General features: G+C 65.4%; 1 protein-coding gene across 1 annotated transcript; it reads right to left on the bottom strand.

The window, feature by feature from the left end:
- Positions 1–422: 422 nt before the first annotated feature.
- On the bottom strand, positions 423–18,734 carry LOC135192657 (methanethiol oxidase-like). Its single transcript, XM_064175930.1, has 7 exons — positions 18,449–18,734; positions 8,855–8,908; positions 6,863–6,975; positions 5,014–5,199; positions 3,261–3,381; positions 808–990; positions 423–685 (listed from the first exon to the last, which is right to left on the bottom strand). Exons 1-7 carry the CDS (start codon positions 18,450–18,452, stop codon positions 423–425), a joined length of 924 nt encoding a protein of 307 aa, XP_064032000.1. The 5' UTR covers positions 18,453–18,734.
- Between the last annotated feature and the right edge of the window lie 4,600 nt (positions 18,735–23,334).

Here is a 23,334-nt window from a genome sequence, read left to right as displayed (position 1 = left end):
CCACCTCGGGCAGAGCTCAGCACCACCTCGGGCAGGGCTGAGCACCACCTCGGGCAGGGCTGAGCACCACCTCGGGCAGGGCTCAGCATCACCTCGGGCAGGGCTGAGCACCACCTCGGGCAGGGCTGAGCACCACCTCGGGCAGGGCTGAGCATCACCTCGGGCAGGGCTGAGCACCACCTCGGGCAGGGCTCAGCATCACCCCGGGCAGGGCTGAGCACCACCTCGGGCAGGGCTGAGCATCACCTCGGGCAGGGCTCAGCATCACCTCGGGCAGGGCTCAGCACCACCTCGGGCAGGGCTCAGCACCGCCTCGGGCAGGGCTCAGCACCACCTCGGGCAGGGCTCAGCACCACCTCGGGCAGGGCTCAGCTCCTGCATCCACCACAGCTCTCCCGGACTGGGCTGGGCTGGAAGGGAGCTCAAAGCTGCTCCAGCTCCAACCCTGCCATGCCCAGGGACACCTCCAGCCTGGCACCCCCGTGCCCGCCGTGCCCTGCCCTCACCTCGGTGCGGTAGAAGCGATGCACAGCTCCGCTCAGGGCGCAGCCCACGAAGCCCTCCGCAGCCTCGGGGCTGTGCAGGAAGCGAATCTCCAGCGGGATCGAGCCCTGCCCCAGGTCCAGCGCCTGCAGGAACCGGTGGCTGCTCCAGTCCCAGACGTTGATGCAGCGCCCGTAGTGCCCTGGGGGTGGGCAAGGGCAGAGCAGAGAGCTGAGGGCAGAGGAGCACAAAGCCAAGCCCCAAACCTGCCCAACCCCAAAGCCCTCCGGCGGGGAGGGAGCTCGCAGCCAGCTCCTCCCTCACCTCTCTCCACGTCGGCAGGGTCGAAGCCGTCGGCCAGGACCTTCGGGGGGCCCCACTCGGTGCTCAGCAGGACGTTGTGGCGAGGTTGGTACCAGAAGTCGTAGCCCAGGCTGGGCACCTCTGCCCCCTTCTCCCAGTTGCCTTTCACCTCGAAGGTTTCCCCATCCAGCAGGATGAAGCCAGCTGGGAGGGGGAGCAGAGCAGAGCTGAGCCTGGGGGCAGGGGCAGAGACTGCCAACTCCGGGCCCGAGGAGAAGGTTGGCAGCAGAGGACGGCAGAGGTGGGCAGGGAGCTCTGGAGGGCATCCAGGCCAAGCTGCCTGCTGGGTGACCCAGGGCAGGGCACAGCCAGGGGGGTGGAAGCTCTGCAGCAGGAGACTCAGTTGAGGCAGAGGATGGAGGGGCTGGGGGATGAGGAAGGCTGGCAGCTGACCTTGGCTCTGTTGCTGCTGGAGGGTCATGGAGGGGTTGGAAGGGACCTCTGGAGGGCATCTCCTGCCCCCCCCCCAGCTCCAGCAGGGCACCCACAGCAGCCTGCCCAGGGGCACAGTGCCCAGGGGGGTGGCAGCTCTGCACACCAGGAGGCTCCACAGCCTCTGGGCAGCCTGCTCCAGGCCTTGGCACCCTCACAACAACTTCCTCCTGCTGCCCACAGGCAACCTCCTCAGCTCCTCCTGCTGCTCCTCAGCCTGGCCCTGGGCACCACTCACAGGTGCCAGCCCCAGGCTCTTGCCCCCCACAGCCCCTTCAGCTCAGACCCCTCTGGGGCTGCTCTGCTGCAGGCTCAGCCCCAGGGCTCAGCCTCTGCTCCCCCCGGAGCTGCTCCAGGCCCCCAGCACCTCCCCACCCCCACTGGGCTCTCTCTGCAGCTGGGCACAGCAGAGGGCAGCAGAACCTCCCCTGCCCTGCTGCCCACTCTGCCCCATGCCCCCAGCAGCCCCTTCCTGGCCATGGGGGCACCTTGCTGGCTGCTGGGCACCCTCTTGCCCCCAGGCTGCTTCCCAGCAGCTCTCTCCCTGCCCTGCACTGCTGCCTGAGGTTGTCCCCCCCCAGGTGCAGGACTGCTGCAGAGCCTCAGGAGGTTGCCTTTGGCCCAGCTCTGCAGGGCACTTCCAGGGCCCTGTCCTGGCTTCTGCTGAAGGCTGAGAGCTCTGAAGGCTTCCTGAGCTCTGGGCAGGAGGCAGAACCTCAACCAGCTGCAGAGCTTTTCACTTCCATCAGACACTGAGGCCAAGAGGACCTCAGGTTGGCACCAGGAGCTCTGGTGGGCAAGCCCTGGGCACTGAGCTGCTGCAGGCTGCAGCTGCCCCTGCCCTGCGCTGCAGGGACCCTGGGGAGGGTCATGGAAAGGCTCAGGGGAGGGGAAGGGACCTCAGGGAGGGGCTCATGGAAAGGCTCAGGGGAGGGGAAGGGACCCCAGGGGAGGGGAAGGGACCCCAGGGGAGGGTCATGGAAAGGCTCAGGGGAGGGGAAGGGACCCCAGGGGGAGGTCATGGAAAGGCTTAGGGGAAGGGGAGGGGAAGAGACCCCAGGGAGGGTCTCATGGAATGATTCAGGGGAGGGGGAGGGACCCCAGGGGAGGGTCATGGAAAGGCTCAGGGGAGGGGGAGGGACCCCAGGGGAGGGTCATGGAAAGGCTCAGGGGAGGGGGAGGGACCCCAGGGATCATCTCCTGCACCCCCCTGCCGTGCCCAGGGACACCTCCACTGAGCCTCATCCAGCCTGGCCCTGAGCACCCCCGGGGGGGGGCAGCCACATGAGGGTGCCCAGGGAGCTGTGGAAGTCTCCTCCTGCCAGCCTGGGCAGGAAAAGCTTCACCATGCAGCCTGGCACTGGAGCAGCCACAGCCTCCCTGGGCAGCCTGTGCCAGGCTCTGCCCACCCTGCTCTGCCTCAGCTCCAAACCACTGCCCTGGGCCTGCCTCAGGCTCCCTCAGCCAAAGGCTCTCTGCAGCCTCCCTGCAGGCTCCCTCCAGGCCCTGGCACAGCTCTCAGCTGCCCCTGGAGCCTTCTCCCCTGCAGGCTGCACCCCCCCAGCTGCCTGTGCCCACAGCAGAGCTGCTCCAGCCCTGGCAGCATCTCTGTGGGCTCTCTGCAGCAGCTCTGTGCCCTGCTGCTGGGCAGAGCAGAGCTGGGGCAGGGCTGGAGGGGAGGTCTGAGCAGTGCCAGGGGGCAGGGTCCCCTCTCCTGCCCTCTGCCCACACTGCCCTGCCTGCAGCCCAGGACTGGGTTTGCTCTCTGGGCTGCCTGTGGGCAGTGCCAAGCTCCTCCTGCTGGTTCCTCACTCCTGACCCTTGGCCTTGGCTCCCTCCACGGCTGCAGAACTCATCCCCACCCCCCCCCGAGGCTCCTCCAGGTCGGCCCTGGGCTGAGCAGGGCTGCAGCTGTGGCTCCTGGGGGGGCTCAGAGCAGCTCCCCCAGGCGCAGGGCAGGAGCCTGCCCCCCCCGTGCCCACCTTTGCCGTTGCCAGCAGGGTCACCCAGGCAGCTGATGAGGATGTCCCCAGAGCCCAGGCAGTGAGCAGTGTGGGGGTTGGCAACGTTCCCCTTCCAGAACAGCTCCACTGGCTCCACGATCTGCAGGCGGCACAGAGCCTGCCTGGCACCAGAGCCTGCCTGGCACCAGAGCCTGCCTGGCACCGTGCCCTGGGCACTGCAGCACCTGCCCAGCTCCAGCTCTCAGGAGCAGGAAGGGGCAGGAAGGGTTTGGGGCTGGGGTGGGGGGGGAGGGGAAGCCTTTGGTGCTTCGGGGTTGGAGCCCAAGGCACCTCCTGCCCTCTGCTCTGCCCTCTGGGCCACCCATGGCACTGATGTGCCCTCCCCAGCAAAAGCTGGCACCACAGGGCACGGAGAGGCCCTGAGAGCAGACTGAGAGGAGGAAGTCCTTGAGAGAGGCTGGGCAGAGCCTGGCACTGCTGCCCGGGGAGGCTGTGGCTGCCCCCAGCCTGGAGGTGTGCCAGGCCCCGAGCAGCCTGGGCTGGGGGAGCTGCCCCCGGGCACGGCAGGGGCTGGGAGCTGGAGCACAGAGCCAGGGAGCTGGGAGGGACCCCAGGGACCCTCCACCCCAGCCCCCCCTGCCCTGGCACCTCCACTGAGGGAGCTGGGGGGGGCAGGGAGTGTAGGGCAGGGCAGGTTCTGGGGGGGCAGGGCAGTGTTGGGGGGGCAGGGCAGGTGGGGGGGTAGGAAGGTTCAAGGGAGGCAGGGCAGGTTAGGGAGGCAGGGCAGGTTCGAGGGGGGCAGGGCAGGTGGGGGGGGCAGGGCAGGTTCGAGGGGGGCAGGGCAGGTGGGGGGGGCAGGGCAGGTTCGAGGGGGGCAGGGCAGGTGGGGGGGGCAGGGCAGGTTCGAGGGGGCAGGGCAGGTGGGGGGGGCAGGGAGTGTAGGGCAGGGCAGTGGGGGGGCAGGGCAGGTTCGAGGGGGCAGGGCAGGTGGGGGGGGCAGAGCAGCTGTGGGGGGCAGGGCAGGTTCGAGAGGGGGCAGGGCAGGTTCAAGGGGGGGCAGGGCAGGTTCGAGAGGGGGCAGGGCAGGTTCGAGGGGGGCAGGGCAGGTGGGGGGGGCAGGGAGTGTAGGGCAGGGCAGGTCGGGGGGCAGGGCAGGTGGGGGGCAGGGCAGGTTCGAGGGGGGGCAGGGCAGTGGGGGCAGGGCAGTGGGGGGGGGGCAGGGCAGCTGTCCCAGCCCCCAGCACCCCAGCATAGGGGGGGGGGGGGGGGCTGGGAGGTCCCTTCTGGAGCTCCCCCAGCCCAAGCCTGCTCCAGCAGGGCCCCAGGGGCTCTGGCCTGGGGGCAGAGCTGCAGACTCCAGCACCTCCCTGGGCACAGAAGTTCCTCCTCATCCTCAGGGCAGCTCCCAATGGTCCAGTCTGTGCCCACCGCCCCTCGGCCTGGCACTGGGCACCTCTTGGCCCCAGATGCCCTCAGGCTGCTCCCCTGCAGGCTCCCAGCTCGGAGCTGCTCCAGTCCCATCAGCATCTTCGCTGTGCCCTCCCTGCCCTCCCCTGCCCCTCTGCAGCTGGGGGCAGCCCAGACCCGGCCCCAGCACGGCAGGGGTGGTCCCAGCAGGGCAGAGCAGAGGGCAGCAGCAGCAGCAGCACCTCCCTTGCCCTGCTGCCCACACTCTGCTCACTGCCCCCAGCAGACCCTTCCTGGCCGTGGGGGGGGCACCTTGCTGGGCACCTTTTTGCCCCCAGCCCTGCAGGCTCCTCCTGGCACAGACCTTGTGCAGCCTGGGGGCCCGGGGGTCTGTGCCCACATCCACCACATAGATCCGGGAGGAGATGAGGCAGGGCAGGATCAGTTTGTCCCTCCTCTTCCTGGCGTCCCCGAAGCAGCTGCTGCAGGAGTTCCACCCCGAGTGGTGCAGCTCATCCCTCAGGTTGGGCATGGGCAGGCGATGGATCACCTGCAGGGCACAGACAGGGCAGGGAGGCTGGGCAGGAGCTCCCGAGGGCAGCCAGGGCAGCACCGACCCATGGGCACAGTGCCAGGGGCCACAGGGCAAGGCAGCAGCTCCAGCCATGGGCACTGCAGCAGCTCCCTGGGCAGCCTGGGCCAGGCCCTGACCACTCCTGCAGGGCACAAATGGTTCCTCGTGGCCAACCTCAGCCTGCCCCGGGGCAGCCTGAGGGCATCTCCTCTGGGCTGGCACTGCCCAACCCCCACCTGCCTGCAGCCTCCTGCCAGGGAGCTGCAGAGCCCAACGAGGCCTTCCTCAGCCTCCTCTGCCTCAGCCTCACCACCCCCAGCTCCCTCAGCTGCCCCTCCCCAGCCTCTTCTCCAGACCCTTGCCCACCTTCCTTGCCCTTCTCTGTGCCCTCTCCACCCTCAATGTCCTCCTGGCACTGAGGAGCCCAAACCTGCCCCCAGGCTTCCAGCTGTGCCCTCCCCAGTGCCAGCCCAGGGGCACAATCCCTGCCCTGCTCCCCAAACCCCTCAGCAGCTTCTCTGCTGAAGGCTCTCCCCGGGGGCAGAGGAGCAGTCTGGATGCCAGAGCCTGGCACAGGCTGCCCGGGGAGGCTGTGGCTGCCTCCTGCCTGGAGGTGCTCCAGGCCAGCTGGGAGGAGTCCTTGAGCAGCCTGGGCTGGGGGAGGTGTCCCTGGGCATGGCAGGGCTGGAGCTGGAGGAGCCTGAAGGTCCCTTCCAGGCCTGCTGAATCCTCGAGGCACAGGTCTGGGCTCAGGAGTGCTGCACTGCTGCCAATTGATGCACTCAGAGCAGAGCAGCCTGGGGAGAGCTCCTGCCAGCAGCTCTGCAGAGAGCTCAGCATGGAGGCCTCGGAGGGGACCTCTGCCAGGGCAGGGCACCAGGAGCACATCCAGCTGGGCCTTGGCAGCTCTGCACACCAGGAGGCTCCACAGCCTCTGGGCAGCCTGCTCCAGGCCTCCTGCACCCCCACCCCAAACGACCTTCTCCTCTCCTGCCCACAGGCAACCTCCTCAGCTCCACCTGCTGCCCCTTGGCACCACTCACAGGTGCCAGCCCCAGCCTCCTGCCCCCCACAGCCCCTTCAGCTCACACCCCTCTGGGGCTGCTCTCCTCCTCATGCTCCTCTGCAACCTCCTCTGCTCCAGCCTGCACCCAGAGCCTCTTCTCCTCTCCTGACCACCTCTGAAACCCAAGGAGCTCCCACTCCATGCCCACGGTGCCCACCACAAAGCCTCCTGCTGCTGCTGCTGCTGCTGGGGCATCCTGCAGGCAGGGACTGCTCTGGCTTGGGAGGCACCTCCAAAGCTCCTCCACTCCAGCCCCTGCCCTCAGCAGGGACACCCTCAGCTGGAGCCTTCAGCCTCTCCAGGGAGGGAGCCTCCACCACCTCCCTGCCAGCCTGCTGCAGTGCCCTCACCACCCTCATGCCCTGCAGGCTCCTCAGCAGCTTCCCATGCCCAGCCAGCCCTGGCAGCAGCACAGCAAGCAAGGTGCCAATGCTGGCTATGGCCCCAGCACCCTCACACCAAACTCCTGCGCTCAGCTGGCACCTCCTGGGCTCCACCTGGTGCCCCTAATCTGCCCTGTGCCAGGAGTCCTGCCAGCCCCCAGCCCCCAGCCCAGCCTGGGCTCTGCAGTACCTGGCAGTAGCTTGGGGACTTGGGGTCCACATCCACCGTGGCCAAGTAGTCAGGCAGGTCCCTGCCTGTGTTCCTGCGGATGCAGGGCACGTAGACGATCTCCTCCCGCGGCCCTGGGGGCACAGCTGCTGCTCAGGCACCCACAGCCCAGCTGGGCACAGCTGCCAGCCACCAGCCCTGGCATACACAGCCCAGCTGGGAACAGCTGTCAGCCACCTGCCCTGGCACCCAGAGCCCAGCTGGGCACAGCTGTCAGCCACCTGCCCTGGCACCCACAGCCCAGCTGGGCACAGCTGCTGCTCAGGCACCCACAGCCCAGCTGGGCACAGCTGCCAGCCACCAGCCCTGGCATACACAGCCCAGCTGGGAACAGCTGCCAGCCACCTGCCCTGGCACCCAGAGCCCAGCTGGGCACAGCTGCCAGCCACCTGCTCAGGCACCCATAGCCCAGCTGGGCACAGCTGCCAGCCACCAGCCCTGGCATACACAGCCCAGCTGGGAACAGCTGCCAGCCACCAGCCCTGGCACCCACAGCCCAGCTGGGAACAGCTGCCAGCCACCTGCCCTGGCACCCACAGCCCAGCTGGGCACAGCTGCCAGCCACCTGCCCTGGCACCCACAGCCCAGCTGGGAACAGCTGCCAGCCACCAGCCCTGGCCTGAACCCTCTCCCAGCCTGAGCACCCTCCCTGGCAGCTGCAGCTCAGAGCATGCAGGAGCCTGGGCAGGAGGCTGGGCAGGAATGGGCAGGAGGCTGAGCAGGAGCAGGCAGGAGGCTGGGCAGGAGCCCGGGCAGGAATGGGCAGGAGGCTGGGCAGGAGCAGGCAGGAGGCTGGGCAGGAGCGGGCAGGGGGCTGGGCAGGAGCCCGGGCAGGAATGGGCAGGAGGCTCGGTAGGACTGGGCAGGAGCAGGCAGAAGCCTGGGCAGAAGCCGGGGCAGGAGCCTGGGCAGGAGTGGGCAGGAGGCTGGGCAGGAGCAGGCAGGAGCGGGCAGGAGTGGGCAGGAGCAGGCAGGAGTGGGCAGGAGTGGGCAGGAGCGGGCAGGAGCAGGCAGGAGCAGGCAGGAGCAGGCAGGAGCAGGCAGGAGCAGGCAGGAACAGGCAGGAACAGGCAGGAGCAGGCAGGAGCAGGCAGGAGCAGGCAGGAACAGGCAGGAGCAGGCAGGAGCAGGCAGGAGCAGGCAGGGGCAGGCAGGAGCAGGCAGGAGCAGGCAGGAGCAGGCAGGAGCGGGCAGGAGCGGGCAGGAGTGGGCAGGAGTGGGCAGGAGCAGGCAGGAGCGGGCAGGAGTGGGCAGGAGTGGGCAGGAGCCTCCACCCCTGTGCCCACCTTAGGGAGCAGCCTCTGGAGCTGCTCTGGGCAGCAGGGCAGGGCTGGGACCACTCTGGCACGAAGGAGGCCCCGGCAAAGGCTCCCTCCCGCCCTTTCCCCCATCCCCCCCTCCCCCCCTCCCTCCCTCCCTCCCTCCCTCTCCCTCTCTCCTCTCCTCTCCTCTCCTCTCCTCTCCTCTCCTCTCCTCTCCTCTCCTCTCCTCTCCTCTCCTCTCCTCTCCTCTCCTCTCCTCTCCTCTCCTCTCCTCTCCTCTCCTCTCCTCTCCTCTCCTCTCCTCTCCTCTCCTCTCCTCTCCTCTCCTCTCCTCTCCTCTCCTCTCCTCTCCTCTCCTCTCCTCTCCTCTCCTCTCCTCTCCTCTCCTCTCCTCTCCTCTCCTCTCCTCTCCTCTCCTCTCCTCTCCTCTCCTCCCCTCTCCTCTCCTCTCCTCTCCTCCCCTCCCCTCCCTCCCCTCCCCTCCCCTCCCCTCCCCTCCCCTCCCCTCCCCTCTCCTCTCCTCTGTGAAGGGCACAGGAGAGCCTCGAGCCCCGCTGGGTGCTGCTGCCCAGGGCTGGGCTGCCAGAGGGACCCAACTGCAGCTGGCTGAGGCCTCCTTGCCCACTGCAGCTGCCCAGCTCCCCCTCTGCCCCCGAGCAGCCCTGCCCGGGGCAGCCAGCCCAGCACTTGCCTTTCATGGCATCCAGAGGAGTGGCATAGCCTGGCCCACAGGCTCCACATTTAGCTGTGGGGAGAAGGAAACAGAACTCTTTATCTCCCCCTGCCCCCCCCAGGAGGGGCCTGGGTTCACATTCAGCCCCCCAGGGCCTCCTCTTCCCTCTGCCACCCCCCAGGGTCTTGCTGACTGCCCTCAGGTGCTGAGGTTCATTCAGCTGCTGGGAGGACCCCAGAGGAATGGGAGGCCACAGAGCCTCAGGGGCTGGAGGGGACCTCCTGAGCTCGACCAGCCCAAGCCCAGGAGTGCATCCAGGGGGGCAGGAAAGGCTCCAGAGGAGGCTCCACAGCTCCTCTGGGCAGCTGCTCCAGGGCTCTGCCCCTCACTGCAGAGAGCTTTCTCCTTCTATGCCCAGATCTCACCGGAGGTCTGCACAGCCTGAGGGGCTCTGAGCTCCCCTCCCAGTTTTGTGCTGCCAGAAGGAAGGGGAGAAGGGAAAAATGCAGCTGAAGGAGGGGGACAGAAGGGGAAATGCAGCAGAGAAAATGCAGAGGAGGAAGGGGAAGAATGGGAAAATGCAGAAGGAGGAGAAAAGGCTGAAGAAGAAGGGGAAAGGCAGAAGAAGAAGAAGGGGAAAGGCAGAAGAAGAAGGGGGAAAGGCAGAAGAAGAAGAAGGGGAAAGGCAGAAGAAGAAGAAGGGGAAAGGCAGAAGAAGAAGAAGGGGAAAGGCAGAAGAAGAAGAAGGGAAAAGGCAGAAGAAGAAGAAGAAGGGGAAAGGCAGAAGAAGAAGAAGGGAAAAGGCAGAAGAAGAAGAAGGGGAAAGGCAGAAGAAGAAGAAGGGAAAAGGCAGAAGAAGAAGAAGGGGAAAGGCAGAAGAAGAAGGGGGAAAGGCAGAAGAAGAAGGGGAAAGGCAGAAGAAGAAGAAGGGGAAAGGCAGAAGAAGAAAGGCAGAGGAGGAGGGAGGGGATGCAGGTGGAGGAGGAGGACACCAGAGCAGAGCAGAAGAGGATGAGAGTGAAGCAGCATCAGAGCAAGAGGACATCCTCAGCTCCAACCACCACAGCAAACCTGCTGCAGAGGAGCAGAGAAAGAGCATGATGATGATGATGATGAGGAGGAGGAGGAGGAGGAGGAGGAGACGACCCTGGGGTGGGTTGGGGTTGAGGTGGAAGGGACCTTTAAAGGTCACCCAGGCCAAGCCTCAGTCCTCAGCTGGGGCAGGAGCCTCCAGCTGGGGGGGTGCAGAGATTCCCCCAGCACTGCTGGGGCTCAGCTGCCATCCTGCCCCCCCTTGCAGAGGGTCTGTGTGCTGGGGGCTGAGCCAGCAGGGGTCACATCCTGCCCGGCTCTGCTGCACCTTGCCAGCCCTGCCCTGCAACCCCTGCCAGGGAAGGGCAGGGGCACAGGAAGGGGACAGCAGCAAGGTGACAGCTCCCAAGAGGCTGGCACAGGCTGTGGCCGTCCCCTCCCTGGAGGTGTTCCAGGCCAGGCTGGGTGAGGTCTGGGACACACTGGAGGTGCCCCTGGGCATGGCAGGGGCTTGGCACTGGATGCTTCACAGAGGGGGTTGGGCTGGGAGGTACCTGGGAGGTCAACTGGTTGCAGCCTCCCCCCCAGCTGTGGGCACTGGGGCACCCCCAGGCAGGCTGCAGGTGGCACCAGGCAGGGTGGGATGTGGAGGGGCTGGAGGGAGGCTCTGCACAGGGAGCTGCAGCCATGGCTGAGGCTCAGCAAGGCCAAGAGCTGGCTCCTGCCCTTGGCTCACAGCACCCCCAGGGAGGCTCCAGGTGGGGGCTGGAAACTGCCCAGCAGAAAGGGCCCTGGGGGTGCCAGGTGCCAGCAGCTGGAGAGGAGCCAGGAGGTGCCCAGCTGGGCAAGAAGGGCAGCAGCAGCCTGGGCTGGGCAGCAGCAGCAGCAGGGCAGGGATTGTGCCCCTGGGCTGGGCACTGGGGAGGGCACAGCTGGAAGCCTGGGGGCAGGTTTGGGCTCCTCAGTGCCAGGAGGACACTGAGGGCACAGAGAAGGGCAGGGAAGCTGAACTCCACCTCCACCACCAGTGCCAGCCCTTGGCCAAAGCCCTTCCCCAGCTCTCCTGGAGCCCCTTCAGCTGCTGCCAGGCTGCTGTGGGGTCCCCCCCCCGGAGCCTTCTCTTCTCCAAGCTGCACCTGGAGGCTCAGGCTGAGTCCCCCCCCCCGGGGCAATGTTTTCAGCAGGGGCAGACAAAATTCTCCACTTTGCTGCCCTCCTGCTCGTGCCCAAAGCCTCAGCTCCAGACCTGCTCCAGCTCCCTCCAGCCCCTGGGGCAGCACAGCTCAGCACACAGCCGGGGGGGGCACAAGCCCCGGAGCCAGCAGAGCTGCTGGGCAGGAGCCTGGGGGCAAGAGGGTGCCCAGCAGCCAGCAAGGTGCCCCCATGGCCAGGAAGGGGCTGCTGGGGGCATGGGGCAGAGTGGGCAGCAGGGCAGGGGAGGTTCTGCTGCCCTCTGCTGTGCCCTGCTGGGGCCACCCCTGCAGTGCCAGGGCCAGCTCTGGGCTCCCCCCAGCTGCAGAGAGAGCCCAGTGGGGGTGGGGAGGTGCTGGGGGCCTGGAGCAGCTCCGGGGGGAGCAGAGGCTGAGCCCTGGGGCTGAGCCTGCAGCAGAGCAGCCCCAGAGGGGTCTGAGCTGAAGGGGCTGTGGGGGGCAAGAGCCTGGGGCTGGCACCTGTGAGTGGTGCCCAGGGCCAGGCCGAGGGGCAGCAGGAGGAGCTGAGGAGGTTGCCTGTGGGCAGCAGGAGGAAGTTGTTTGTTGTGAGGGTGCCAAGGCCTGGAGCAGGCTGCCCAGAGGCTGTGGAGCCTCCTTGTGTGCAGAGCTGCCACCCCCCTGGGCACTGTGCCCCTGGGCAGGCTGCTGTGGGTGCCCTGCTGGAGCTGGGGGGGGGGGCAGGAGATGCCCTCCAGAGGTCCCTTCCAACCCCTCCATGACCCTCCAGCAGCAACAGAGCCAAGGTCAGCTGCCAGCCTTCCTCATCCCCCAGCCCCTCCATCCTCTGCCTCAACTGAGTCTCCTGCTGCAGAGCTTCCACCCCCCCTGGCTGTGCCCTGCCCTGGGTCACCCAGCAGGCAGCTTGGCCTGGATGCCCTCCAGAGCTCCCTGCCAGCCCCAGCCACTCCCTGACTCCTTGGGCAGCGTCTCCTGCTCCTCCTTTCCCTCTGATCTCCTTCCAAGGCTCCTTTTGTTCTCCACCTGCTGCTGAGGCCTGCCCATGCCAGGCTGTGCCAAGCTGGCTTCTAAGCACCACCTGAGGGCTCTGCCCCACAATTGAGGTTTGCTGCACCTTAGAGGAACTCATTCCCAGCACCTCCACACTGCCATGCCCAGAGCCTGTGCCCAGACACCACTTGGGCTGCAGGCAGAGCAGTGTGGGCAGAGGGCAGGAGAGGGGACCCTGCCCCCTGGCACTGCTCAGACCTCCCCTCCAGCCCTGTCCCAGCTCTGCTCTGCCCAGCAGCAGGGCACAGAGCTGCTGCAGAGAGCCCACCGAGATGCTGCCAGGGCTGGAGCAGCTCTGCTGTGGGCACAGGCAGCTGGGGGGGTGCAGCCTGCAGGGGAGAAGGCTCCAGGGGCAGCTGAGAGCTGTGCCAGGGCCTGGAGGGAGCCTGCAGGGAGGCTGCAGAGAGCCTTTGGCTGAGGGAGCCTGAGGCAGGCCCAGGGCAGTGGTTTGGAGCTGAGGCAGAGCAGGGTGGGCAGAGCCTGGCACAGGCTGCCCAGGGAGGCTGTGGCTGCTCCAGTGCCAGGCTGCATGAGGCCCTGAGCGACCTGTGCTGGGGGAGGTGTCCCTGGGCACGGCAGGGCTGCAGCTGGAGCAGCTCTCAGCTCCCTCCCAGCCCAGTGCAGCCTTTCCTGAAGCCACCATGGAGCTGCTCCTGAGTGCTGGCCCCTGGGGAGCACTTGGAGTGTCCCCAGAGCCTCCTGCTGGGTGCCCAACACCCAAACCCCAGCAGCCTGCAGCTGGGAGGAGGCAAAGAGCACCTCAGAGCTGCTGCTGCTGCTCTGGCAAGGAGGCTGCAACTGGGTGAGCCTGGAGGCTCCTTCCAACCCAACTGGGTGAGCCTGGAGGTCCCTTCCAACCCAACTGGGTGAGCCTGGAGGTCCCAACCCAACTGGATGAGCCTGGAGGTCCCAACCCAGCTGGATGAGCTTGGAGGTCCCTTCCAACCCAACTGGGTGAGCCTGGAGGTCACTTCCAACCCAACTGGGTGAGCCTGGAGGTCCCAACCCAACTGGATGAGCCTGGAGGTCTCTTCCAACCCAACTGGATGAGCCTGGAGGTCCCTTCCAACCCAACTGGATGAGCCTGGAGGTCCCTTCCAACCCAACTGGATGAGCCTGGAGGTCCCAACCCAACTGGATGAGCCTGGAGGTCCCTTCCAACCCAACTGGATGAGCCTGGAGGTCTCTTCCAACCCAACTGGATGAGCCTGGAGGTCCCAACCCAACTGGATGAGCCTGGAGGTCCCAACCCAACTGGATGAGCCTGGAGGTCCCAACCCAACTGGATGAGCCTGGAGGTCTCTTCCAACCCAACTCCCTTCCATGAGCCAATGGCATTGGGATTCTTGGGCCAGCTTGGGGTTGCCAGCAGGGCACAGGGAGGGGAGCAGGAGAGGCTGTGCTGCTGTGGCAGCCTCCCCCAGCCCTCTCCAGGCAGCTGGCAGCAGCCCCAGGGCTCTCTGCAGGGTGGCAATGCCTGAGGCAGCTCTGCTGGGAGGCTGAGCTGGAGTGGATCTGGGCCAGGGTGGACCTTGTGCAGGGCCTGAGCAAACAGCAAAGCCTCTGAAGCTGAGGTGTGGACCTGAGCTGCTTAAAGGCTGACAATGGAGGGAGGGAGAGGAGGGCTGGGAAGGCTCCAAGCAAGCTGCTGAAGGAGGCAGAAAGCAGGGAAAATTGCAGGGGAGGAAGCAGCTCTGCCCCAGGCAGCCCCAGCCCAGCTGCAGGTCCTGGCAGGGCACCCTCAGCACCCAGCCCTGCAGGCAGCCCTGCCCCAGCTGAGGGAGCTTTGGGGAGCTGATCCCCAACACTGCCAAGGGGCTCCCTGCTGCCCCCAGCCCTGCCCCAGCAGCCATGGAGCTGGCAAAGGGCCTGGGGGGGCACTCAGGGCAGGCTCTGACTGCCCCAGCAGGCTCCTGGGGCAGAGCTCCCTCCTGCAGCCAACCTGCTGGGCTGTGCAAGAGACCCCCTGGGGGTGCAAGAGACCCTCTGGGGGTGCAAGAGACCCTCTGGGGGGTGCAAGAGACCCTCTGGGGGTGCAAGAGACCTTCTGGGGTGTGCAAGAGACCCCCTGGGGGGTGCAAGAGACCCTCTGGGTGTGCAAGAGACCCCCTGGGGGTGCAAGAGACCTTCTGGGGTGCGCAAGAGACTCTCTGGGGGGTGCAAGAGACCTTCTGGGGGTGCAAGAGACCTTCTGGGGGTGCAAGAGACCTTCTGGGGGTGCAAGAGACCCACTGGGGGGTGCAAGAGACCCTCTGGGGGGTGCAAGTGACCTTCTGGGGGTGCAAGAGACCTTCTGGGAGTGCAAGAGACCTTCTGGGGTGCGCAAGAGACTCTCTGGGGGGTGCAAGAGACCTTCTGGGGGGTGCAAGAGACCTTCTGGGGGTGCAAGAGACCCACTGGGGGGTGCAAGAGACCCTCTGGGGGGTGCAAGTGACCTTCTGGGGGTGCAAGAGACCTTCTGGGGTGTGCAAGAGACCTTCTGGGGGGTGCAAGAGACCTTCTGGGGGGTGCAAGAGACCCTCTGGGGGGTGCAAGAGACCTTCTGGGGGGTGCAAGAGACCTTCTGGGGGTGCAAGAGACCTTCTGGGGGGTGCAAGAGACCCTCTGGGGGGTGCAAGAGACCTTCTGGGGGGTGCAAGAGACCCTCTGGGGGGTGCAAGAGACCTTCTGGGGGTGCAAGAGACCTTCTGGGGGGTGCAAGAGACCTTCTGGGGGGTGCAAGAGACCCTCTGGGCTGTGCAAGAGACCCTCTGGGGGGGTGTAAGAGACCCTCTGGGTGTGCAAGAGACCCTCTGGGGGTGCAAGAGACCCTCTGGGTGTGCAAGAGACCCTCTGGGGGGTGCAAGAGACCCTCTGGGTGTGCAAGAGACCCCCTGGGGGGTGCAAGAGACCCTCTGGGGGGTGCAAGAGACCCTCTGGGTGTGCAAGAGACCCCCTGGGGGGTGCAAGAGACCCTCTGGGGGGTGCAAGAGACCCTCTGGGTGTGCAACAGACCCTCTGAGTGTGCAAGAGACCCTCTGGGGGGTGCAAGAGACCTTCTGGGGTGTGCAAGGGACCCCCTGGGGTGTGGAAGTGACCCCCCAGGGTGTGGCAGTGACCTCTGAGCTCCAGAGCTGGCACCAGGGAGGGCCCCTCCAGGCTCAGCCTGCCCAAGCCTGCCCCCAGCAGGGACAGCTCCAGCCCCAGCAGCCTGCCCAGGGCCACAGCTTGGACGTGCCCAGGGCTGGGAGCTGCAGCACAGCCCTGGGCAGCCTGGGCCAGGCTCTGCTGCCCTCCTGGTGCTGAGCTTCTCCTGCTGCCCAGCCCAGCTCTGCCCTGCTCCAGCTCCAAACCACTGCCCCTTGTGCCACCCCCCCAGGCCCTTCTGCCCAGCTCTGCCCAGCCCCTCCAGGCACTGCCAGGCTGCTCTGAGCTCTCCCTGGAGCCTCCTCTCCAGCCTCACCTCTCCCAGCCTGTCCCTGCTGCTGTGCTGCCCCTGAGCCCCCCAAGCCTGCAGGGGAGCTGGGGACAGGACTGTGACAGGCTCAGGGAGTGGCTGTGGCTGGAGAAGCTCTTTAAGCCTCCAGCTCTGCCCAGGCTGAGGCTCAGCCCTGGCCTCAGCACCACAACCCTGCAGCTGTGGAACCCCTCCAGGGATGGGCACTCAACCACCCCTGGGCAGCCTGGGCCAGGCTCTGAGAACCCTTCCAGGGAAGAACTTTCTTCTGATGCCAACCTGCCCCTGCCCAACCCCCACCTGGCTGCAGCCTCCTCTCAGGGAGCTGCAGAGGCCAACGAGGCCTCCCCTCAGCCTCCTCTTCCTCAGCCTCACCACCCCCAGCTCCCTCAGCTGCCCCTCCCCAGCCTCCCCCCCAGCACCAGCTGCAGCATTTCACCTGCTGCCAGGTGCCCTGCAGAGGGTGGCAGAGCTGCCACCACCCCAGGGCACAACCCCAGATGGAGGCTTTGCTAGAGGCCTTCAGCCCCCTGGGCTGGGGGGAGGTGTCCCAGCCCCTGGCAGGGGATTGGAGCTGGAGGAGCTTTGAAGCTTCATCCCACCTGGAACAGCTCCAGCTTGGGGGCAGCCACAACCTCCCCTGGGCAGCCTGTGCCAGGCTCTGCCCAGCCTCACTCTCAACCATTTCTGCCTCCTCTCCAGCCTCAGCCTCCCTCCTGCCACCCCAAAGCCCTCCCCCTTGTGCTATCAGCAGAAGTCATCTCCCCCAGTCCCCTCCCTCCACTTCCTTCCCTTGGACCCAAACCCAATGGCCACAGCAACACCCAGGGGCTGGCACCACCAAAGCACCACCAGAGAGCTGCTGAGCTCTGCCCAGGCTCTGCAGACCCCCCCAGGACCCCCCCAGGCTCCCACCCAACCACAGCAGCAAGTCCAAAGGTTTCTATCAGCTACCTGAGGATGAAAAGGTGGCACTTAAAGGCAAGAAGGTGGCACCAGATGGCAAAAGGTGGCACTTAAAGGCAAGAAGGTGGCATCAGATGGCAAAAGGTGGCACTTAAAGGCAAGAAGGTGGCATCAGATGGGAAAAGGGGGCACTTAAAGGCAAGAAGGTGGCATCAGATGGCAAAAGGTGGCACTTAAAGGCAAGAAGGTGGCATCAGATGGGAAAAGGTGGCACTTAAAGGCAAGAAGGTGGCATCAGATGGCAAAAGGTGGCACTTAAAGGCAAGAAGGTGGCATCAGATGGGAAAAGGTGGCATTTAAAAGCAAGAAGGTGGCACTTAAAGGCAAGAAGGTGGCATCAGATGGGAAAAGGTGGCATTTAAAGGCAAGAAGGTGGCACTTAAAGGCAAGAAGGTGGCATCAGATGGCAAAAGGGGGCACTTAAAGGCAAGAAGGTGGCATCAGATGGCAAAAGGTGGCATTTAAAGGCAAGAAGGTGGCACTTAAAGGCAAGAAGGTGGCATCAGATGTGAAAAGGGGGCACTTAAAGGCAAGAAGGTGGCATCAGATGGCCAAAAGCAATGGCATTTGGTGGCAAAAAGAGACATTTGGTGGCAAAAAGGTAGCTTTTAGTGCCCCAAAAGTGGAATTTAATGGCAAAAAAAGTGGCATTCTGGGCAAAAATGTGCAATTTTATGGCAAAAGGTGGCATTAAATGGCCAAAAAGTGGCATTTGATGGCAAAAAGGGGCACTGAATGCCCCAAAAGAGGCATTTAATGGCAAAAAAGGGGACATTTAATGGCCAAAAAGTGGCATTTGAGGGCAAAAGGTGGCATTTGATAGCTACAGAAGTGGCAGTTGATGGCCAGAAAGTGACAGTTGGTGGCAAAATGGTGGCATTTAGTGGCAAAAAAGTGGCATTTGAGGGCAGGAGGTGGCATTTAGTGACAAAAAAGTGGCATTTGAGGGCAGGAGGTGGCATTTAGTGACAAAAAAGTGGCATTTGAGGGCAGGAGGTGGCATTTAGTGGCAAAAAAGTGGCATTTGAGGGCAGGAGGTGGCATTTAGTGGCAAAAAAGTGGCAACTGAGGGCAGGAGGTGGCATTTAGTGGCAAAAAAGTGGCAACTGAGGGCAGGAGGTGGCATTTAGTGGCAAAAAAGTGGCATTTGAGGGCAGGAGGTGGCATTTAGTGGCAAAAAAGTGGCATTTGGGGGCAGGAGGTGGCATTTAGTGGCAAAAAAGTGGCATTTGGGGGCAGGAGGTGGCATTTAGTGGCAAAAAAAGTGGCATTTGAGGGCAGGAGGTGGCATTTAGTGGCAAAAAAGTGGCATATGGGGGCAGGAGGTGGCATTTAGTGGCAAAAAAGTGGCATTTGGGGCAGGAGGTGGCATTTAGTGGCAAAAAAGTGGCATTTGGGGGCAGGAGGTGGCATTTAGTGGCAAAAAAGTGGCATTTGGGGGCAGGAGGTGGCATTTAGTGGCAAAAAAGTGGCATTTGGGGGCAGGAGGTGGCATTTAGTGGCAAAAAAGTGGCATTTGGGGGCAGGAGGTGGCATTTAGTGGCAAAAAAGTGGCATTTGGGGGCAGGAGGTGGCATTTAGTGGCAAAAAAGTGGCATTTGGGGGCAGGAGGTGGCATTTAGTGGCAAAAAAGTGGCATTTGGGGCAGGAGGTGGCATTTAGTGGCAAAAAAGTGGCATTTGGGGGCAGGAGGTGGCATTTAGTGGCAAAAAAGTGGCATTTGGGGGCAGGAGGTGGCATTTGAGGGCAACCCCAGGTGCATTTAACGGCCAAAGAGTGGCGTTTGAGGCGCTGGCTGCGGGCACCCGCGGAGCTGGCAGGGTGCCAGCGGTGCCAAGCTGAACTTCAGCCTCGTCTCTGTCCCCCCCCCAGTCCGCCCCAGCACCGCCACCCCCTCCCCGCTCCCTGCCGCTTGGCTCCCGGGGCTGGAGCCCCCCGGGTCCGCCGCGGAGCTCTTACCCATGGCGGAGGCAGGAGGAAGCGAAGCTGCTGCCGCAGGAGCTGCGAGAGGAGAAGTGCCCAGGCAGGGTCAGCCCCGGCGGGGCACGGCCGTGGGCAGGGCTCTGGAGAGGCTGCGGCCGAGGGGGAGGATCCAGCGCGGGGGGGGCCCGGAGCAGGGATCGGCTGGGACCTGCCTGCGCCGCTGGGACCTGCCTGCGCCGCTGGGACCTGCCTGCGCCGCTGGGACCTGCCTGCGCCGCTGCGCCCTCGCCTGATGCCGCTCGGCTCCTGCAGCCGCTGGGCTCCTGCTGCTGCTAGGCTCCTGCAGGGCTCCTGCTGCCGCTGGGCTCCTGCTGCCGCTGGGCTCCTGCTGCTGCTCGGCTCCTGCAGCTCGCAGGGGGAGCGGTACACAGCCCCCGGGCACTGCCCCGCTGCGGGGCGACCCCGCGGCTCACTGCCAGCGAGGGAGAGGTTCTGCGGTGTCTGAGCTCCTGACCGAGAGCTGTGCCTGAGCTCCCGACCCAGAGCTGTGCTGAGCTCCTGACCCAGAGCTGTGCCTGAGCTCCCGACCCAGAGCTGTGCCTGAGCTCCCGACCCAGAGCTGTGCCTGAGCTCCCGACCCAGAGCTGTGCTGAGCTCCTGACCCAGAGCTGTGCTGAGCTCCTGACCCAGAGCTGTGCCTGAGCTCCCGACCCAGAGCTGTGCTGAGCTCCTGACCCTGGGCAGGGTCTCAGGCTCTGCAGCAGCCCAGGAAGGTGAGGGCAGGTTTGGCAGCCTGCAGCATTCCAGCCGCATGCAGCAGTGCCCAGCAGTGCCCAGCAGTGCCTGTTGGAGGCATTCAGCAGGGCAGGGGAGGTTCTGCTGCCCCTCTGCTGTGCCCTGCCAAGGCCACCCCTGCAGTGCTGGGGCCAGCTCTGGGCTCCCTCCAGCTGCAGCGAGAGCCCAGTGGGGGTGGGGAGGTGCTGAGGGTCCTGAAGCAGCTCTGTGAGGAGTAATGGCTGAGCCCTGGGGCTGAGCCTGCAGCAGTGCAGCCCCAGAGGGGTGTGAGCTGAAGGGGCTGTGGGGGGCAGGAGGCTGGGGCTGGCACCTGTGAGTGGTGCCAAGGGGCAGCAGGTGGAGCTGAGGAGGTTGCCTGTGGGCAGGAGGAGAAGGTCGTTTGGGGTGGGGGTGCAGGAGGCCTGGAGCAGGCTACCCAGAGGCTGTGGAGCCTCCTGGTGTGCAGAGCTGCCAAGCCCCAGCTGGATGTGCTCCTGGTGCCCTGCCCTGGCAGAGGTCCCCTCCGAGGCTCTCTGCAGAGCTGCTGGCAGGAGCTCTCCCCAGGCTGCTCTGCTCTGAGTGCATCAATTGGCAGCAGTGCAGCACTCCTGAGCCCAGACCTGTGCCTCGAGGATTCAGCAGGCCTGGAAGGGACCTTCAGGCTCCTCCAGCTGCAGCCCTGCCATGCCCAGGGACACCTCCCCCAGCCCAGGCTGCTCAAGGACTCCTCCCAGCTGGCCTGGAGCACCTCCAGGCAGGAGGCAGCCACAGCCTCCCCGGGCAGCCTGTGCCAGGCTCTGCCCACCCTCCCTGGCAGGGATTTCCTCCTTCTCCCCAGCTGCCCTTGCCCAGCCTCAAGCCCTTCCCCTTCCCTCCAGCCTCTCCCAACCCCTCTCTGGAGCCAAACACCAACCACCAGATGTTGGGAAGGGAAACCTCAGCTGGGCCTCGACAAGACAAACAAAAGGCAGTGATTAAAAGTCAGACACTTTTACAGCCACAACAGCTTCCTGCCGAGCAGCATCTTGAGCCTGGGCCAAATCCCAGGCTCCTGGAGGCTCCAGAGCTATTTTTAGCAAGGCCTCCCCCTGGGGAGGTTTCCTCAGCAGCAGCCTGGCAGTCAGTAGCTGACCTGCTGCTGCTCAGCTTTGCCACCCGCTCAGGACCTGTGTCAGCAGCTGTCAGGACACATTTCCTGGGGTTCAGTGGGGGCTGAGAGGGTTTGTTTGGAGTCCTGCTCCATGCCTTGGCTGTGCTCTCCAGCCTGGAGCAGACACCTGCAGGAGCTGGACCAGGAGAGCTTTCAGCATCCACTCCAATGCTTGGAGTCCCCCCCAAGGGAGATGCTGAGGTTTGCTCTGCCTCAGCCTGTCCCTGGGGGCCCAACCTCAGAGAGGAGCTTCCAGTCAGGAGAGGACCTCTGGGGGCATCCCCTGCAACACCAACCCCAGCATGGGCACAGGGCTCTGGAGCAGCTCCAGCCATGGGCACTGCAGCAGCTCCCTGGGCAGCCTGGGCCAGGCCCTGACCACTCCTGCAGGGCACAAATGGTTCCTCGTGGCCAACCTGAGCCTGCCCCGGGGCAGCCTGAGGGCATCTCCTCTGGGCTGGCACTGCCCAACCCCCACCTGCCTGCAGCCTCCTGCCAGGGAGCTGTAGAGACCAACGAGGCCTTCCTCAGGCTCCTCTTCCTCAGCTGCTCCTCCCCAGCCTCTTCTCCCTGCTCAGAGCTCTCAGCCCAGGGGAGTTCATCACTAAGGACATACCCCATGGGCACTGCCAGGGAGAGCTGTGCCACCCAGGAGCCAGCAGGGAGGTGGCAGCAGCCCAGACAGGTCCCTGAGGACATGCAGCATCTTCAGCACCTCTCTGCCTGCCTTGGTTCTGTTCCAGAGCTTCACAGAATGGGTTGGAAGTGTCCTCACAGCTCCTCCAGCTCCAGCCCCCTGCCGTGCCCAGGGACACCTCCCCCAGGCTGCTCAGGGCCTCACCCAGCCTGGCCTGGGACACCTGCAGGGAGGGGACAGCCACAGCCTCCCTGGGCAGCTGTGCCAGGCTCTGCCCATCCTCACTCTCTACAATTCCTTCCTCCTCTCCCAGCTCAGAGCCATTCTCCCTCCTCCTGCCACTGCCAGTCCTTGCCCAGAGTCCCTGCCCAGCTCTCCTGCAGCCCTTTCAGGCCCTGCCAGGCTGCTCTGAGCTCTCCCTGGAGCCTTCTCTTCCCCAGCCTCAGCAGCCCCAACTCTGCCAGCCTGTGCCCACGGGGGAGGTGCTGCAGCCTCTGCTCATCCTGGTGGCCTCCTCTGGACCCTCCCCAGCAGCTCAGGTCCTTGTGCTGGGGGCTCAGCAGTGGCTGCAGAGCCTCCACAAAGCACAGCAGAGGAGCAGGATCCCCTCCCTCGTTCAGCTCAGAGTGCTGAAACCCCTCAAGTTCCACTCAGGCTCAGTGAAACCTCCCACCCGAGGGGACTGCTCCTGACCACGGCCATGCCCATCCACCTCTGTCCTGGCTGCCAGGAAAGCTCCAGAGAAGCTGGAGGGGGGCAGGGGTGGGGGGGAAGTTGACAGCAGTTTAAATTCTTCACCTCCCTTGGGGGATAAAATCTGTGCCAACCTTTGGGGTGACTCTCCCAGAAGGGACATAAACCAGAGAGAAAAGGAACAGCTTCACCCAAAAAGGCTTCTGAAAGGCTTTGTACCTCCAAAGTCTCCTTCCTGACTGATACCATCTGCTTGTTTGGGGGCAGCAAGATGCATCTGATCATCACTGGCCCTCGGGTGCTGGATGGATGAGCCTCAGGGTCTAACCACAGCTGCTCTCTCCTCACCTCCCCCCGGAGCTAAAGGCGACAGGGCAAAGGGCTGCAGGACTGACTCCTGCCAGCGCTGCTGAGCACTAAACCACCTCGCACCGGGGGCCGAAGGAGGAGGTTGTTAGCTAAGGCTACACCTATAGATGGTAGCATCGAGCCCTCGCCAAGCCGCGGGGCCTGGGGAGCGCAAGATGCAACCAACACTACCAGAAGGTGGCAAATGCCCAAGACACAGCCGAAGCCAAAGGCAGCACAGGCTGCGGGTGGGCGACCTCGGCTGCAGACGCTCTGGCCAGCTGCCTCCTGCCTCGGCCAGGCTGAGGAAGGCTCCGTGGTTCCCTCCAGCAGCCCTGGGGGGGTGGCAGGTTGGGACAACGCAGTCAGAGACCCAGAATGAACCAGGCTGGGAGAGACCTGCAGGATCACCGAGTCCAAGCTACCCCCTGGCCCTAACCCCTGCACTCTTCAGCACCTCTGGGACGGACACTCCACCTCCCCCCGGGCAGCCCCTTCCACCGCCAGGCACTCTGCTGCGGGGAGCTCCTTCCTCACGCCCAGCCTGAGGCTGTGCCCTCTCGTTCTGTGTGCCTCCACCACCCCCCCGGGCAGCCCATGCCAGTGCCAATCACTCTCTCTGCCAACAGCTTCCTCCTCACAGCCAGCCTAGGCCTGCCCCGGCACAGCTCCAGGCTCTGTCCCCTTCTGCTGCTGCTGCTGCCTGCCTGGCGGCAGAGCCCAGCCCCGCCTGGCCACAGCCTCCCTGCAGGCAGCCGCAGACCGCAGCGAGCTCTGCGGTGAGCTCTGCCCTGAGCCTCCTCGCCCCCAGGCCCCACCTGCGGAGACGGCGCCGGGCGGCGGCGGAGCCCTCAAGCAGCGCTAGGCCCCGGGCAGGCCTCGCCGCCACCCCCCCGAGCTCCTACCGCCTCTAGCGGAGACTGAAAGCACCCCAGAGACGCTGCACGCCCTGGGGTGCGGGGGGGGAGCGCGGGGGGCACGCAGGGGCCGGCGGGGGGAGGGGGCCGGGAGGAGGCCGGGAGGGGGCCGGGAGCGGGCCCGGGGGCGCCGCCGCTGCCGCTCCGAGCCTGGAGCGGGGCCGCGGCCGAGGCAGCGCCGGCCCGCGGGTGACGTCACCGCCGCGCCCGCCTATCAGCGCTGCCCTTCAGCCCGGGCGGAAATGACGTCAGCGGTATCCCTCCGCCGGCCGGCGCCGCTCGCGGGGTGTGTGTGTGCGCGCGCGGCTGTGGTGTGCCTGCGCCGGGCGCGCGCTCCTTTGCCTCCCCTCTGCGCGGCGAGGGGGACGTGGAGAGGGGGGGGGGGGGGCGGGGAGCGGGGGGG

Source organism: Pogoniulus pusillus, chromosome 43, assembly GCF_015220805.1.
Source record: "Pogoniulus pusillus isolate bPogPus1 chromosome 43, bPogPus1.pri, whole genome shotgun sequence".
Taxonomy (NCBI): domain Eukaryota; kingdom Metazoa; phylum Chordata; class Aves; order Piciformes; family Lybiidae; genus Pogoniulus; species Pogoniulus pusillus.
The sequence above is the reverse complement of the archived record's forward strand: the minus strand, read 5'-3'. Positions and strand labels throughout refer to the sequence as shown.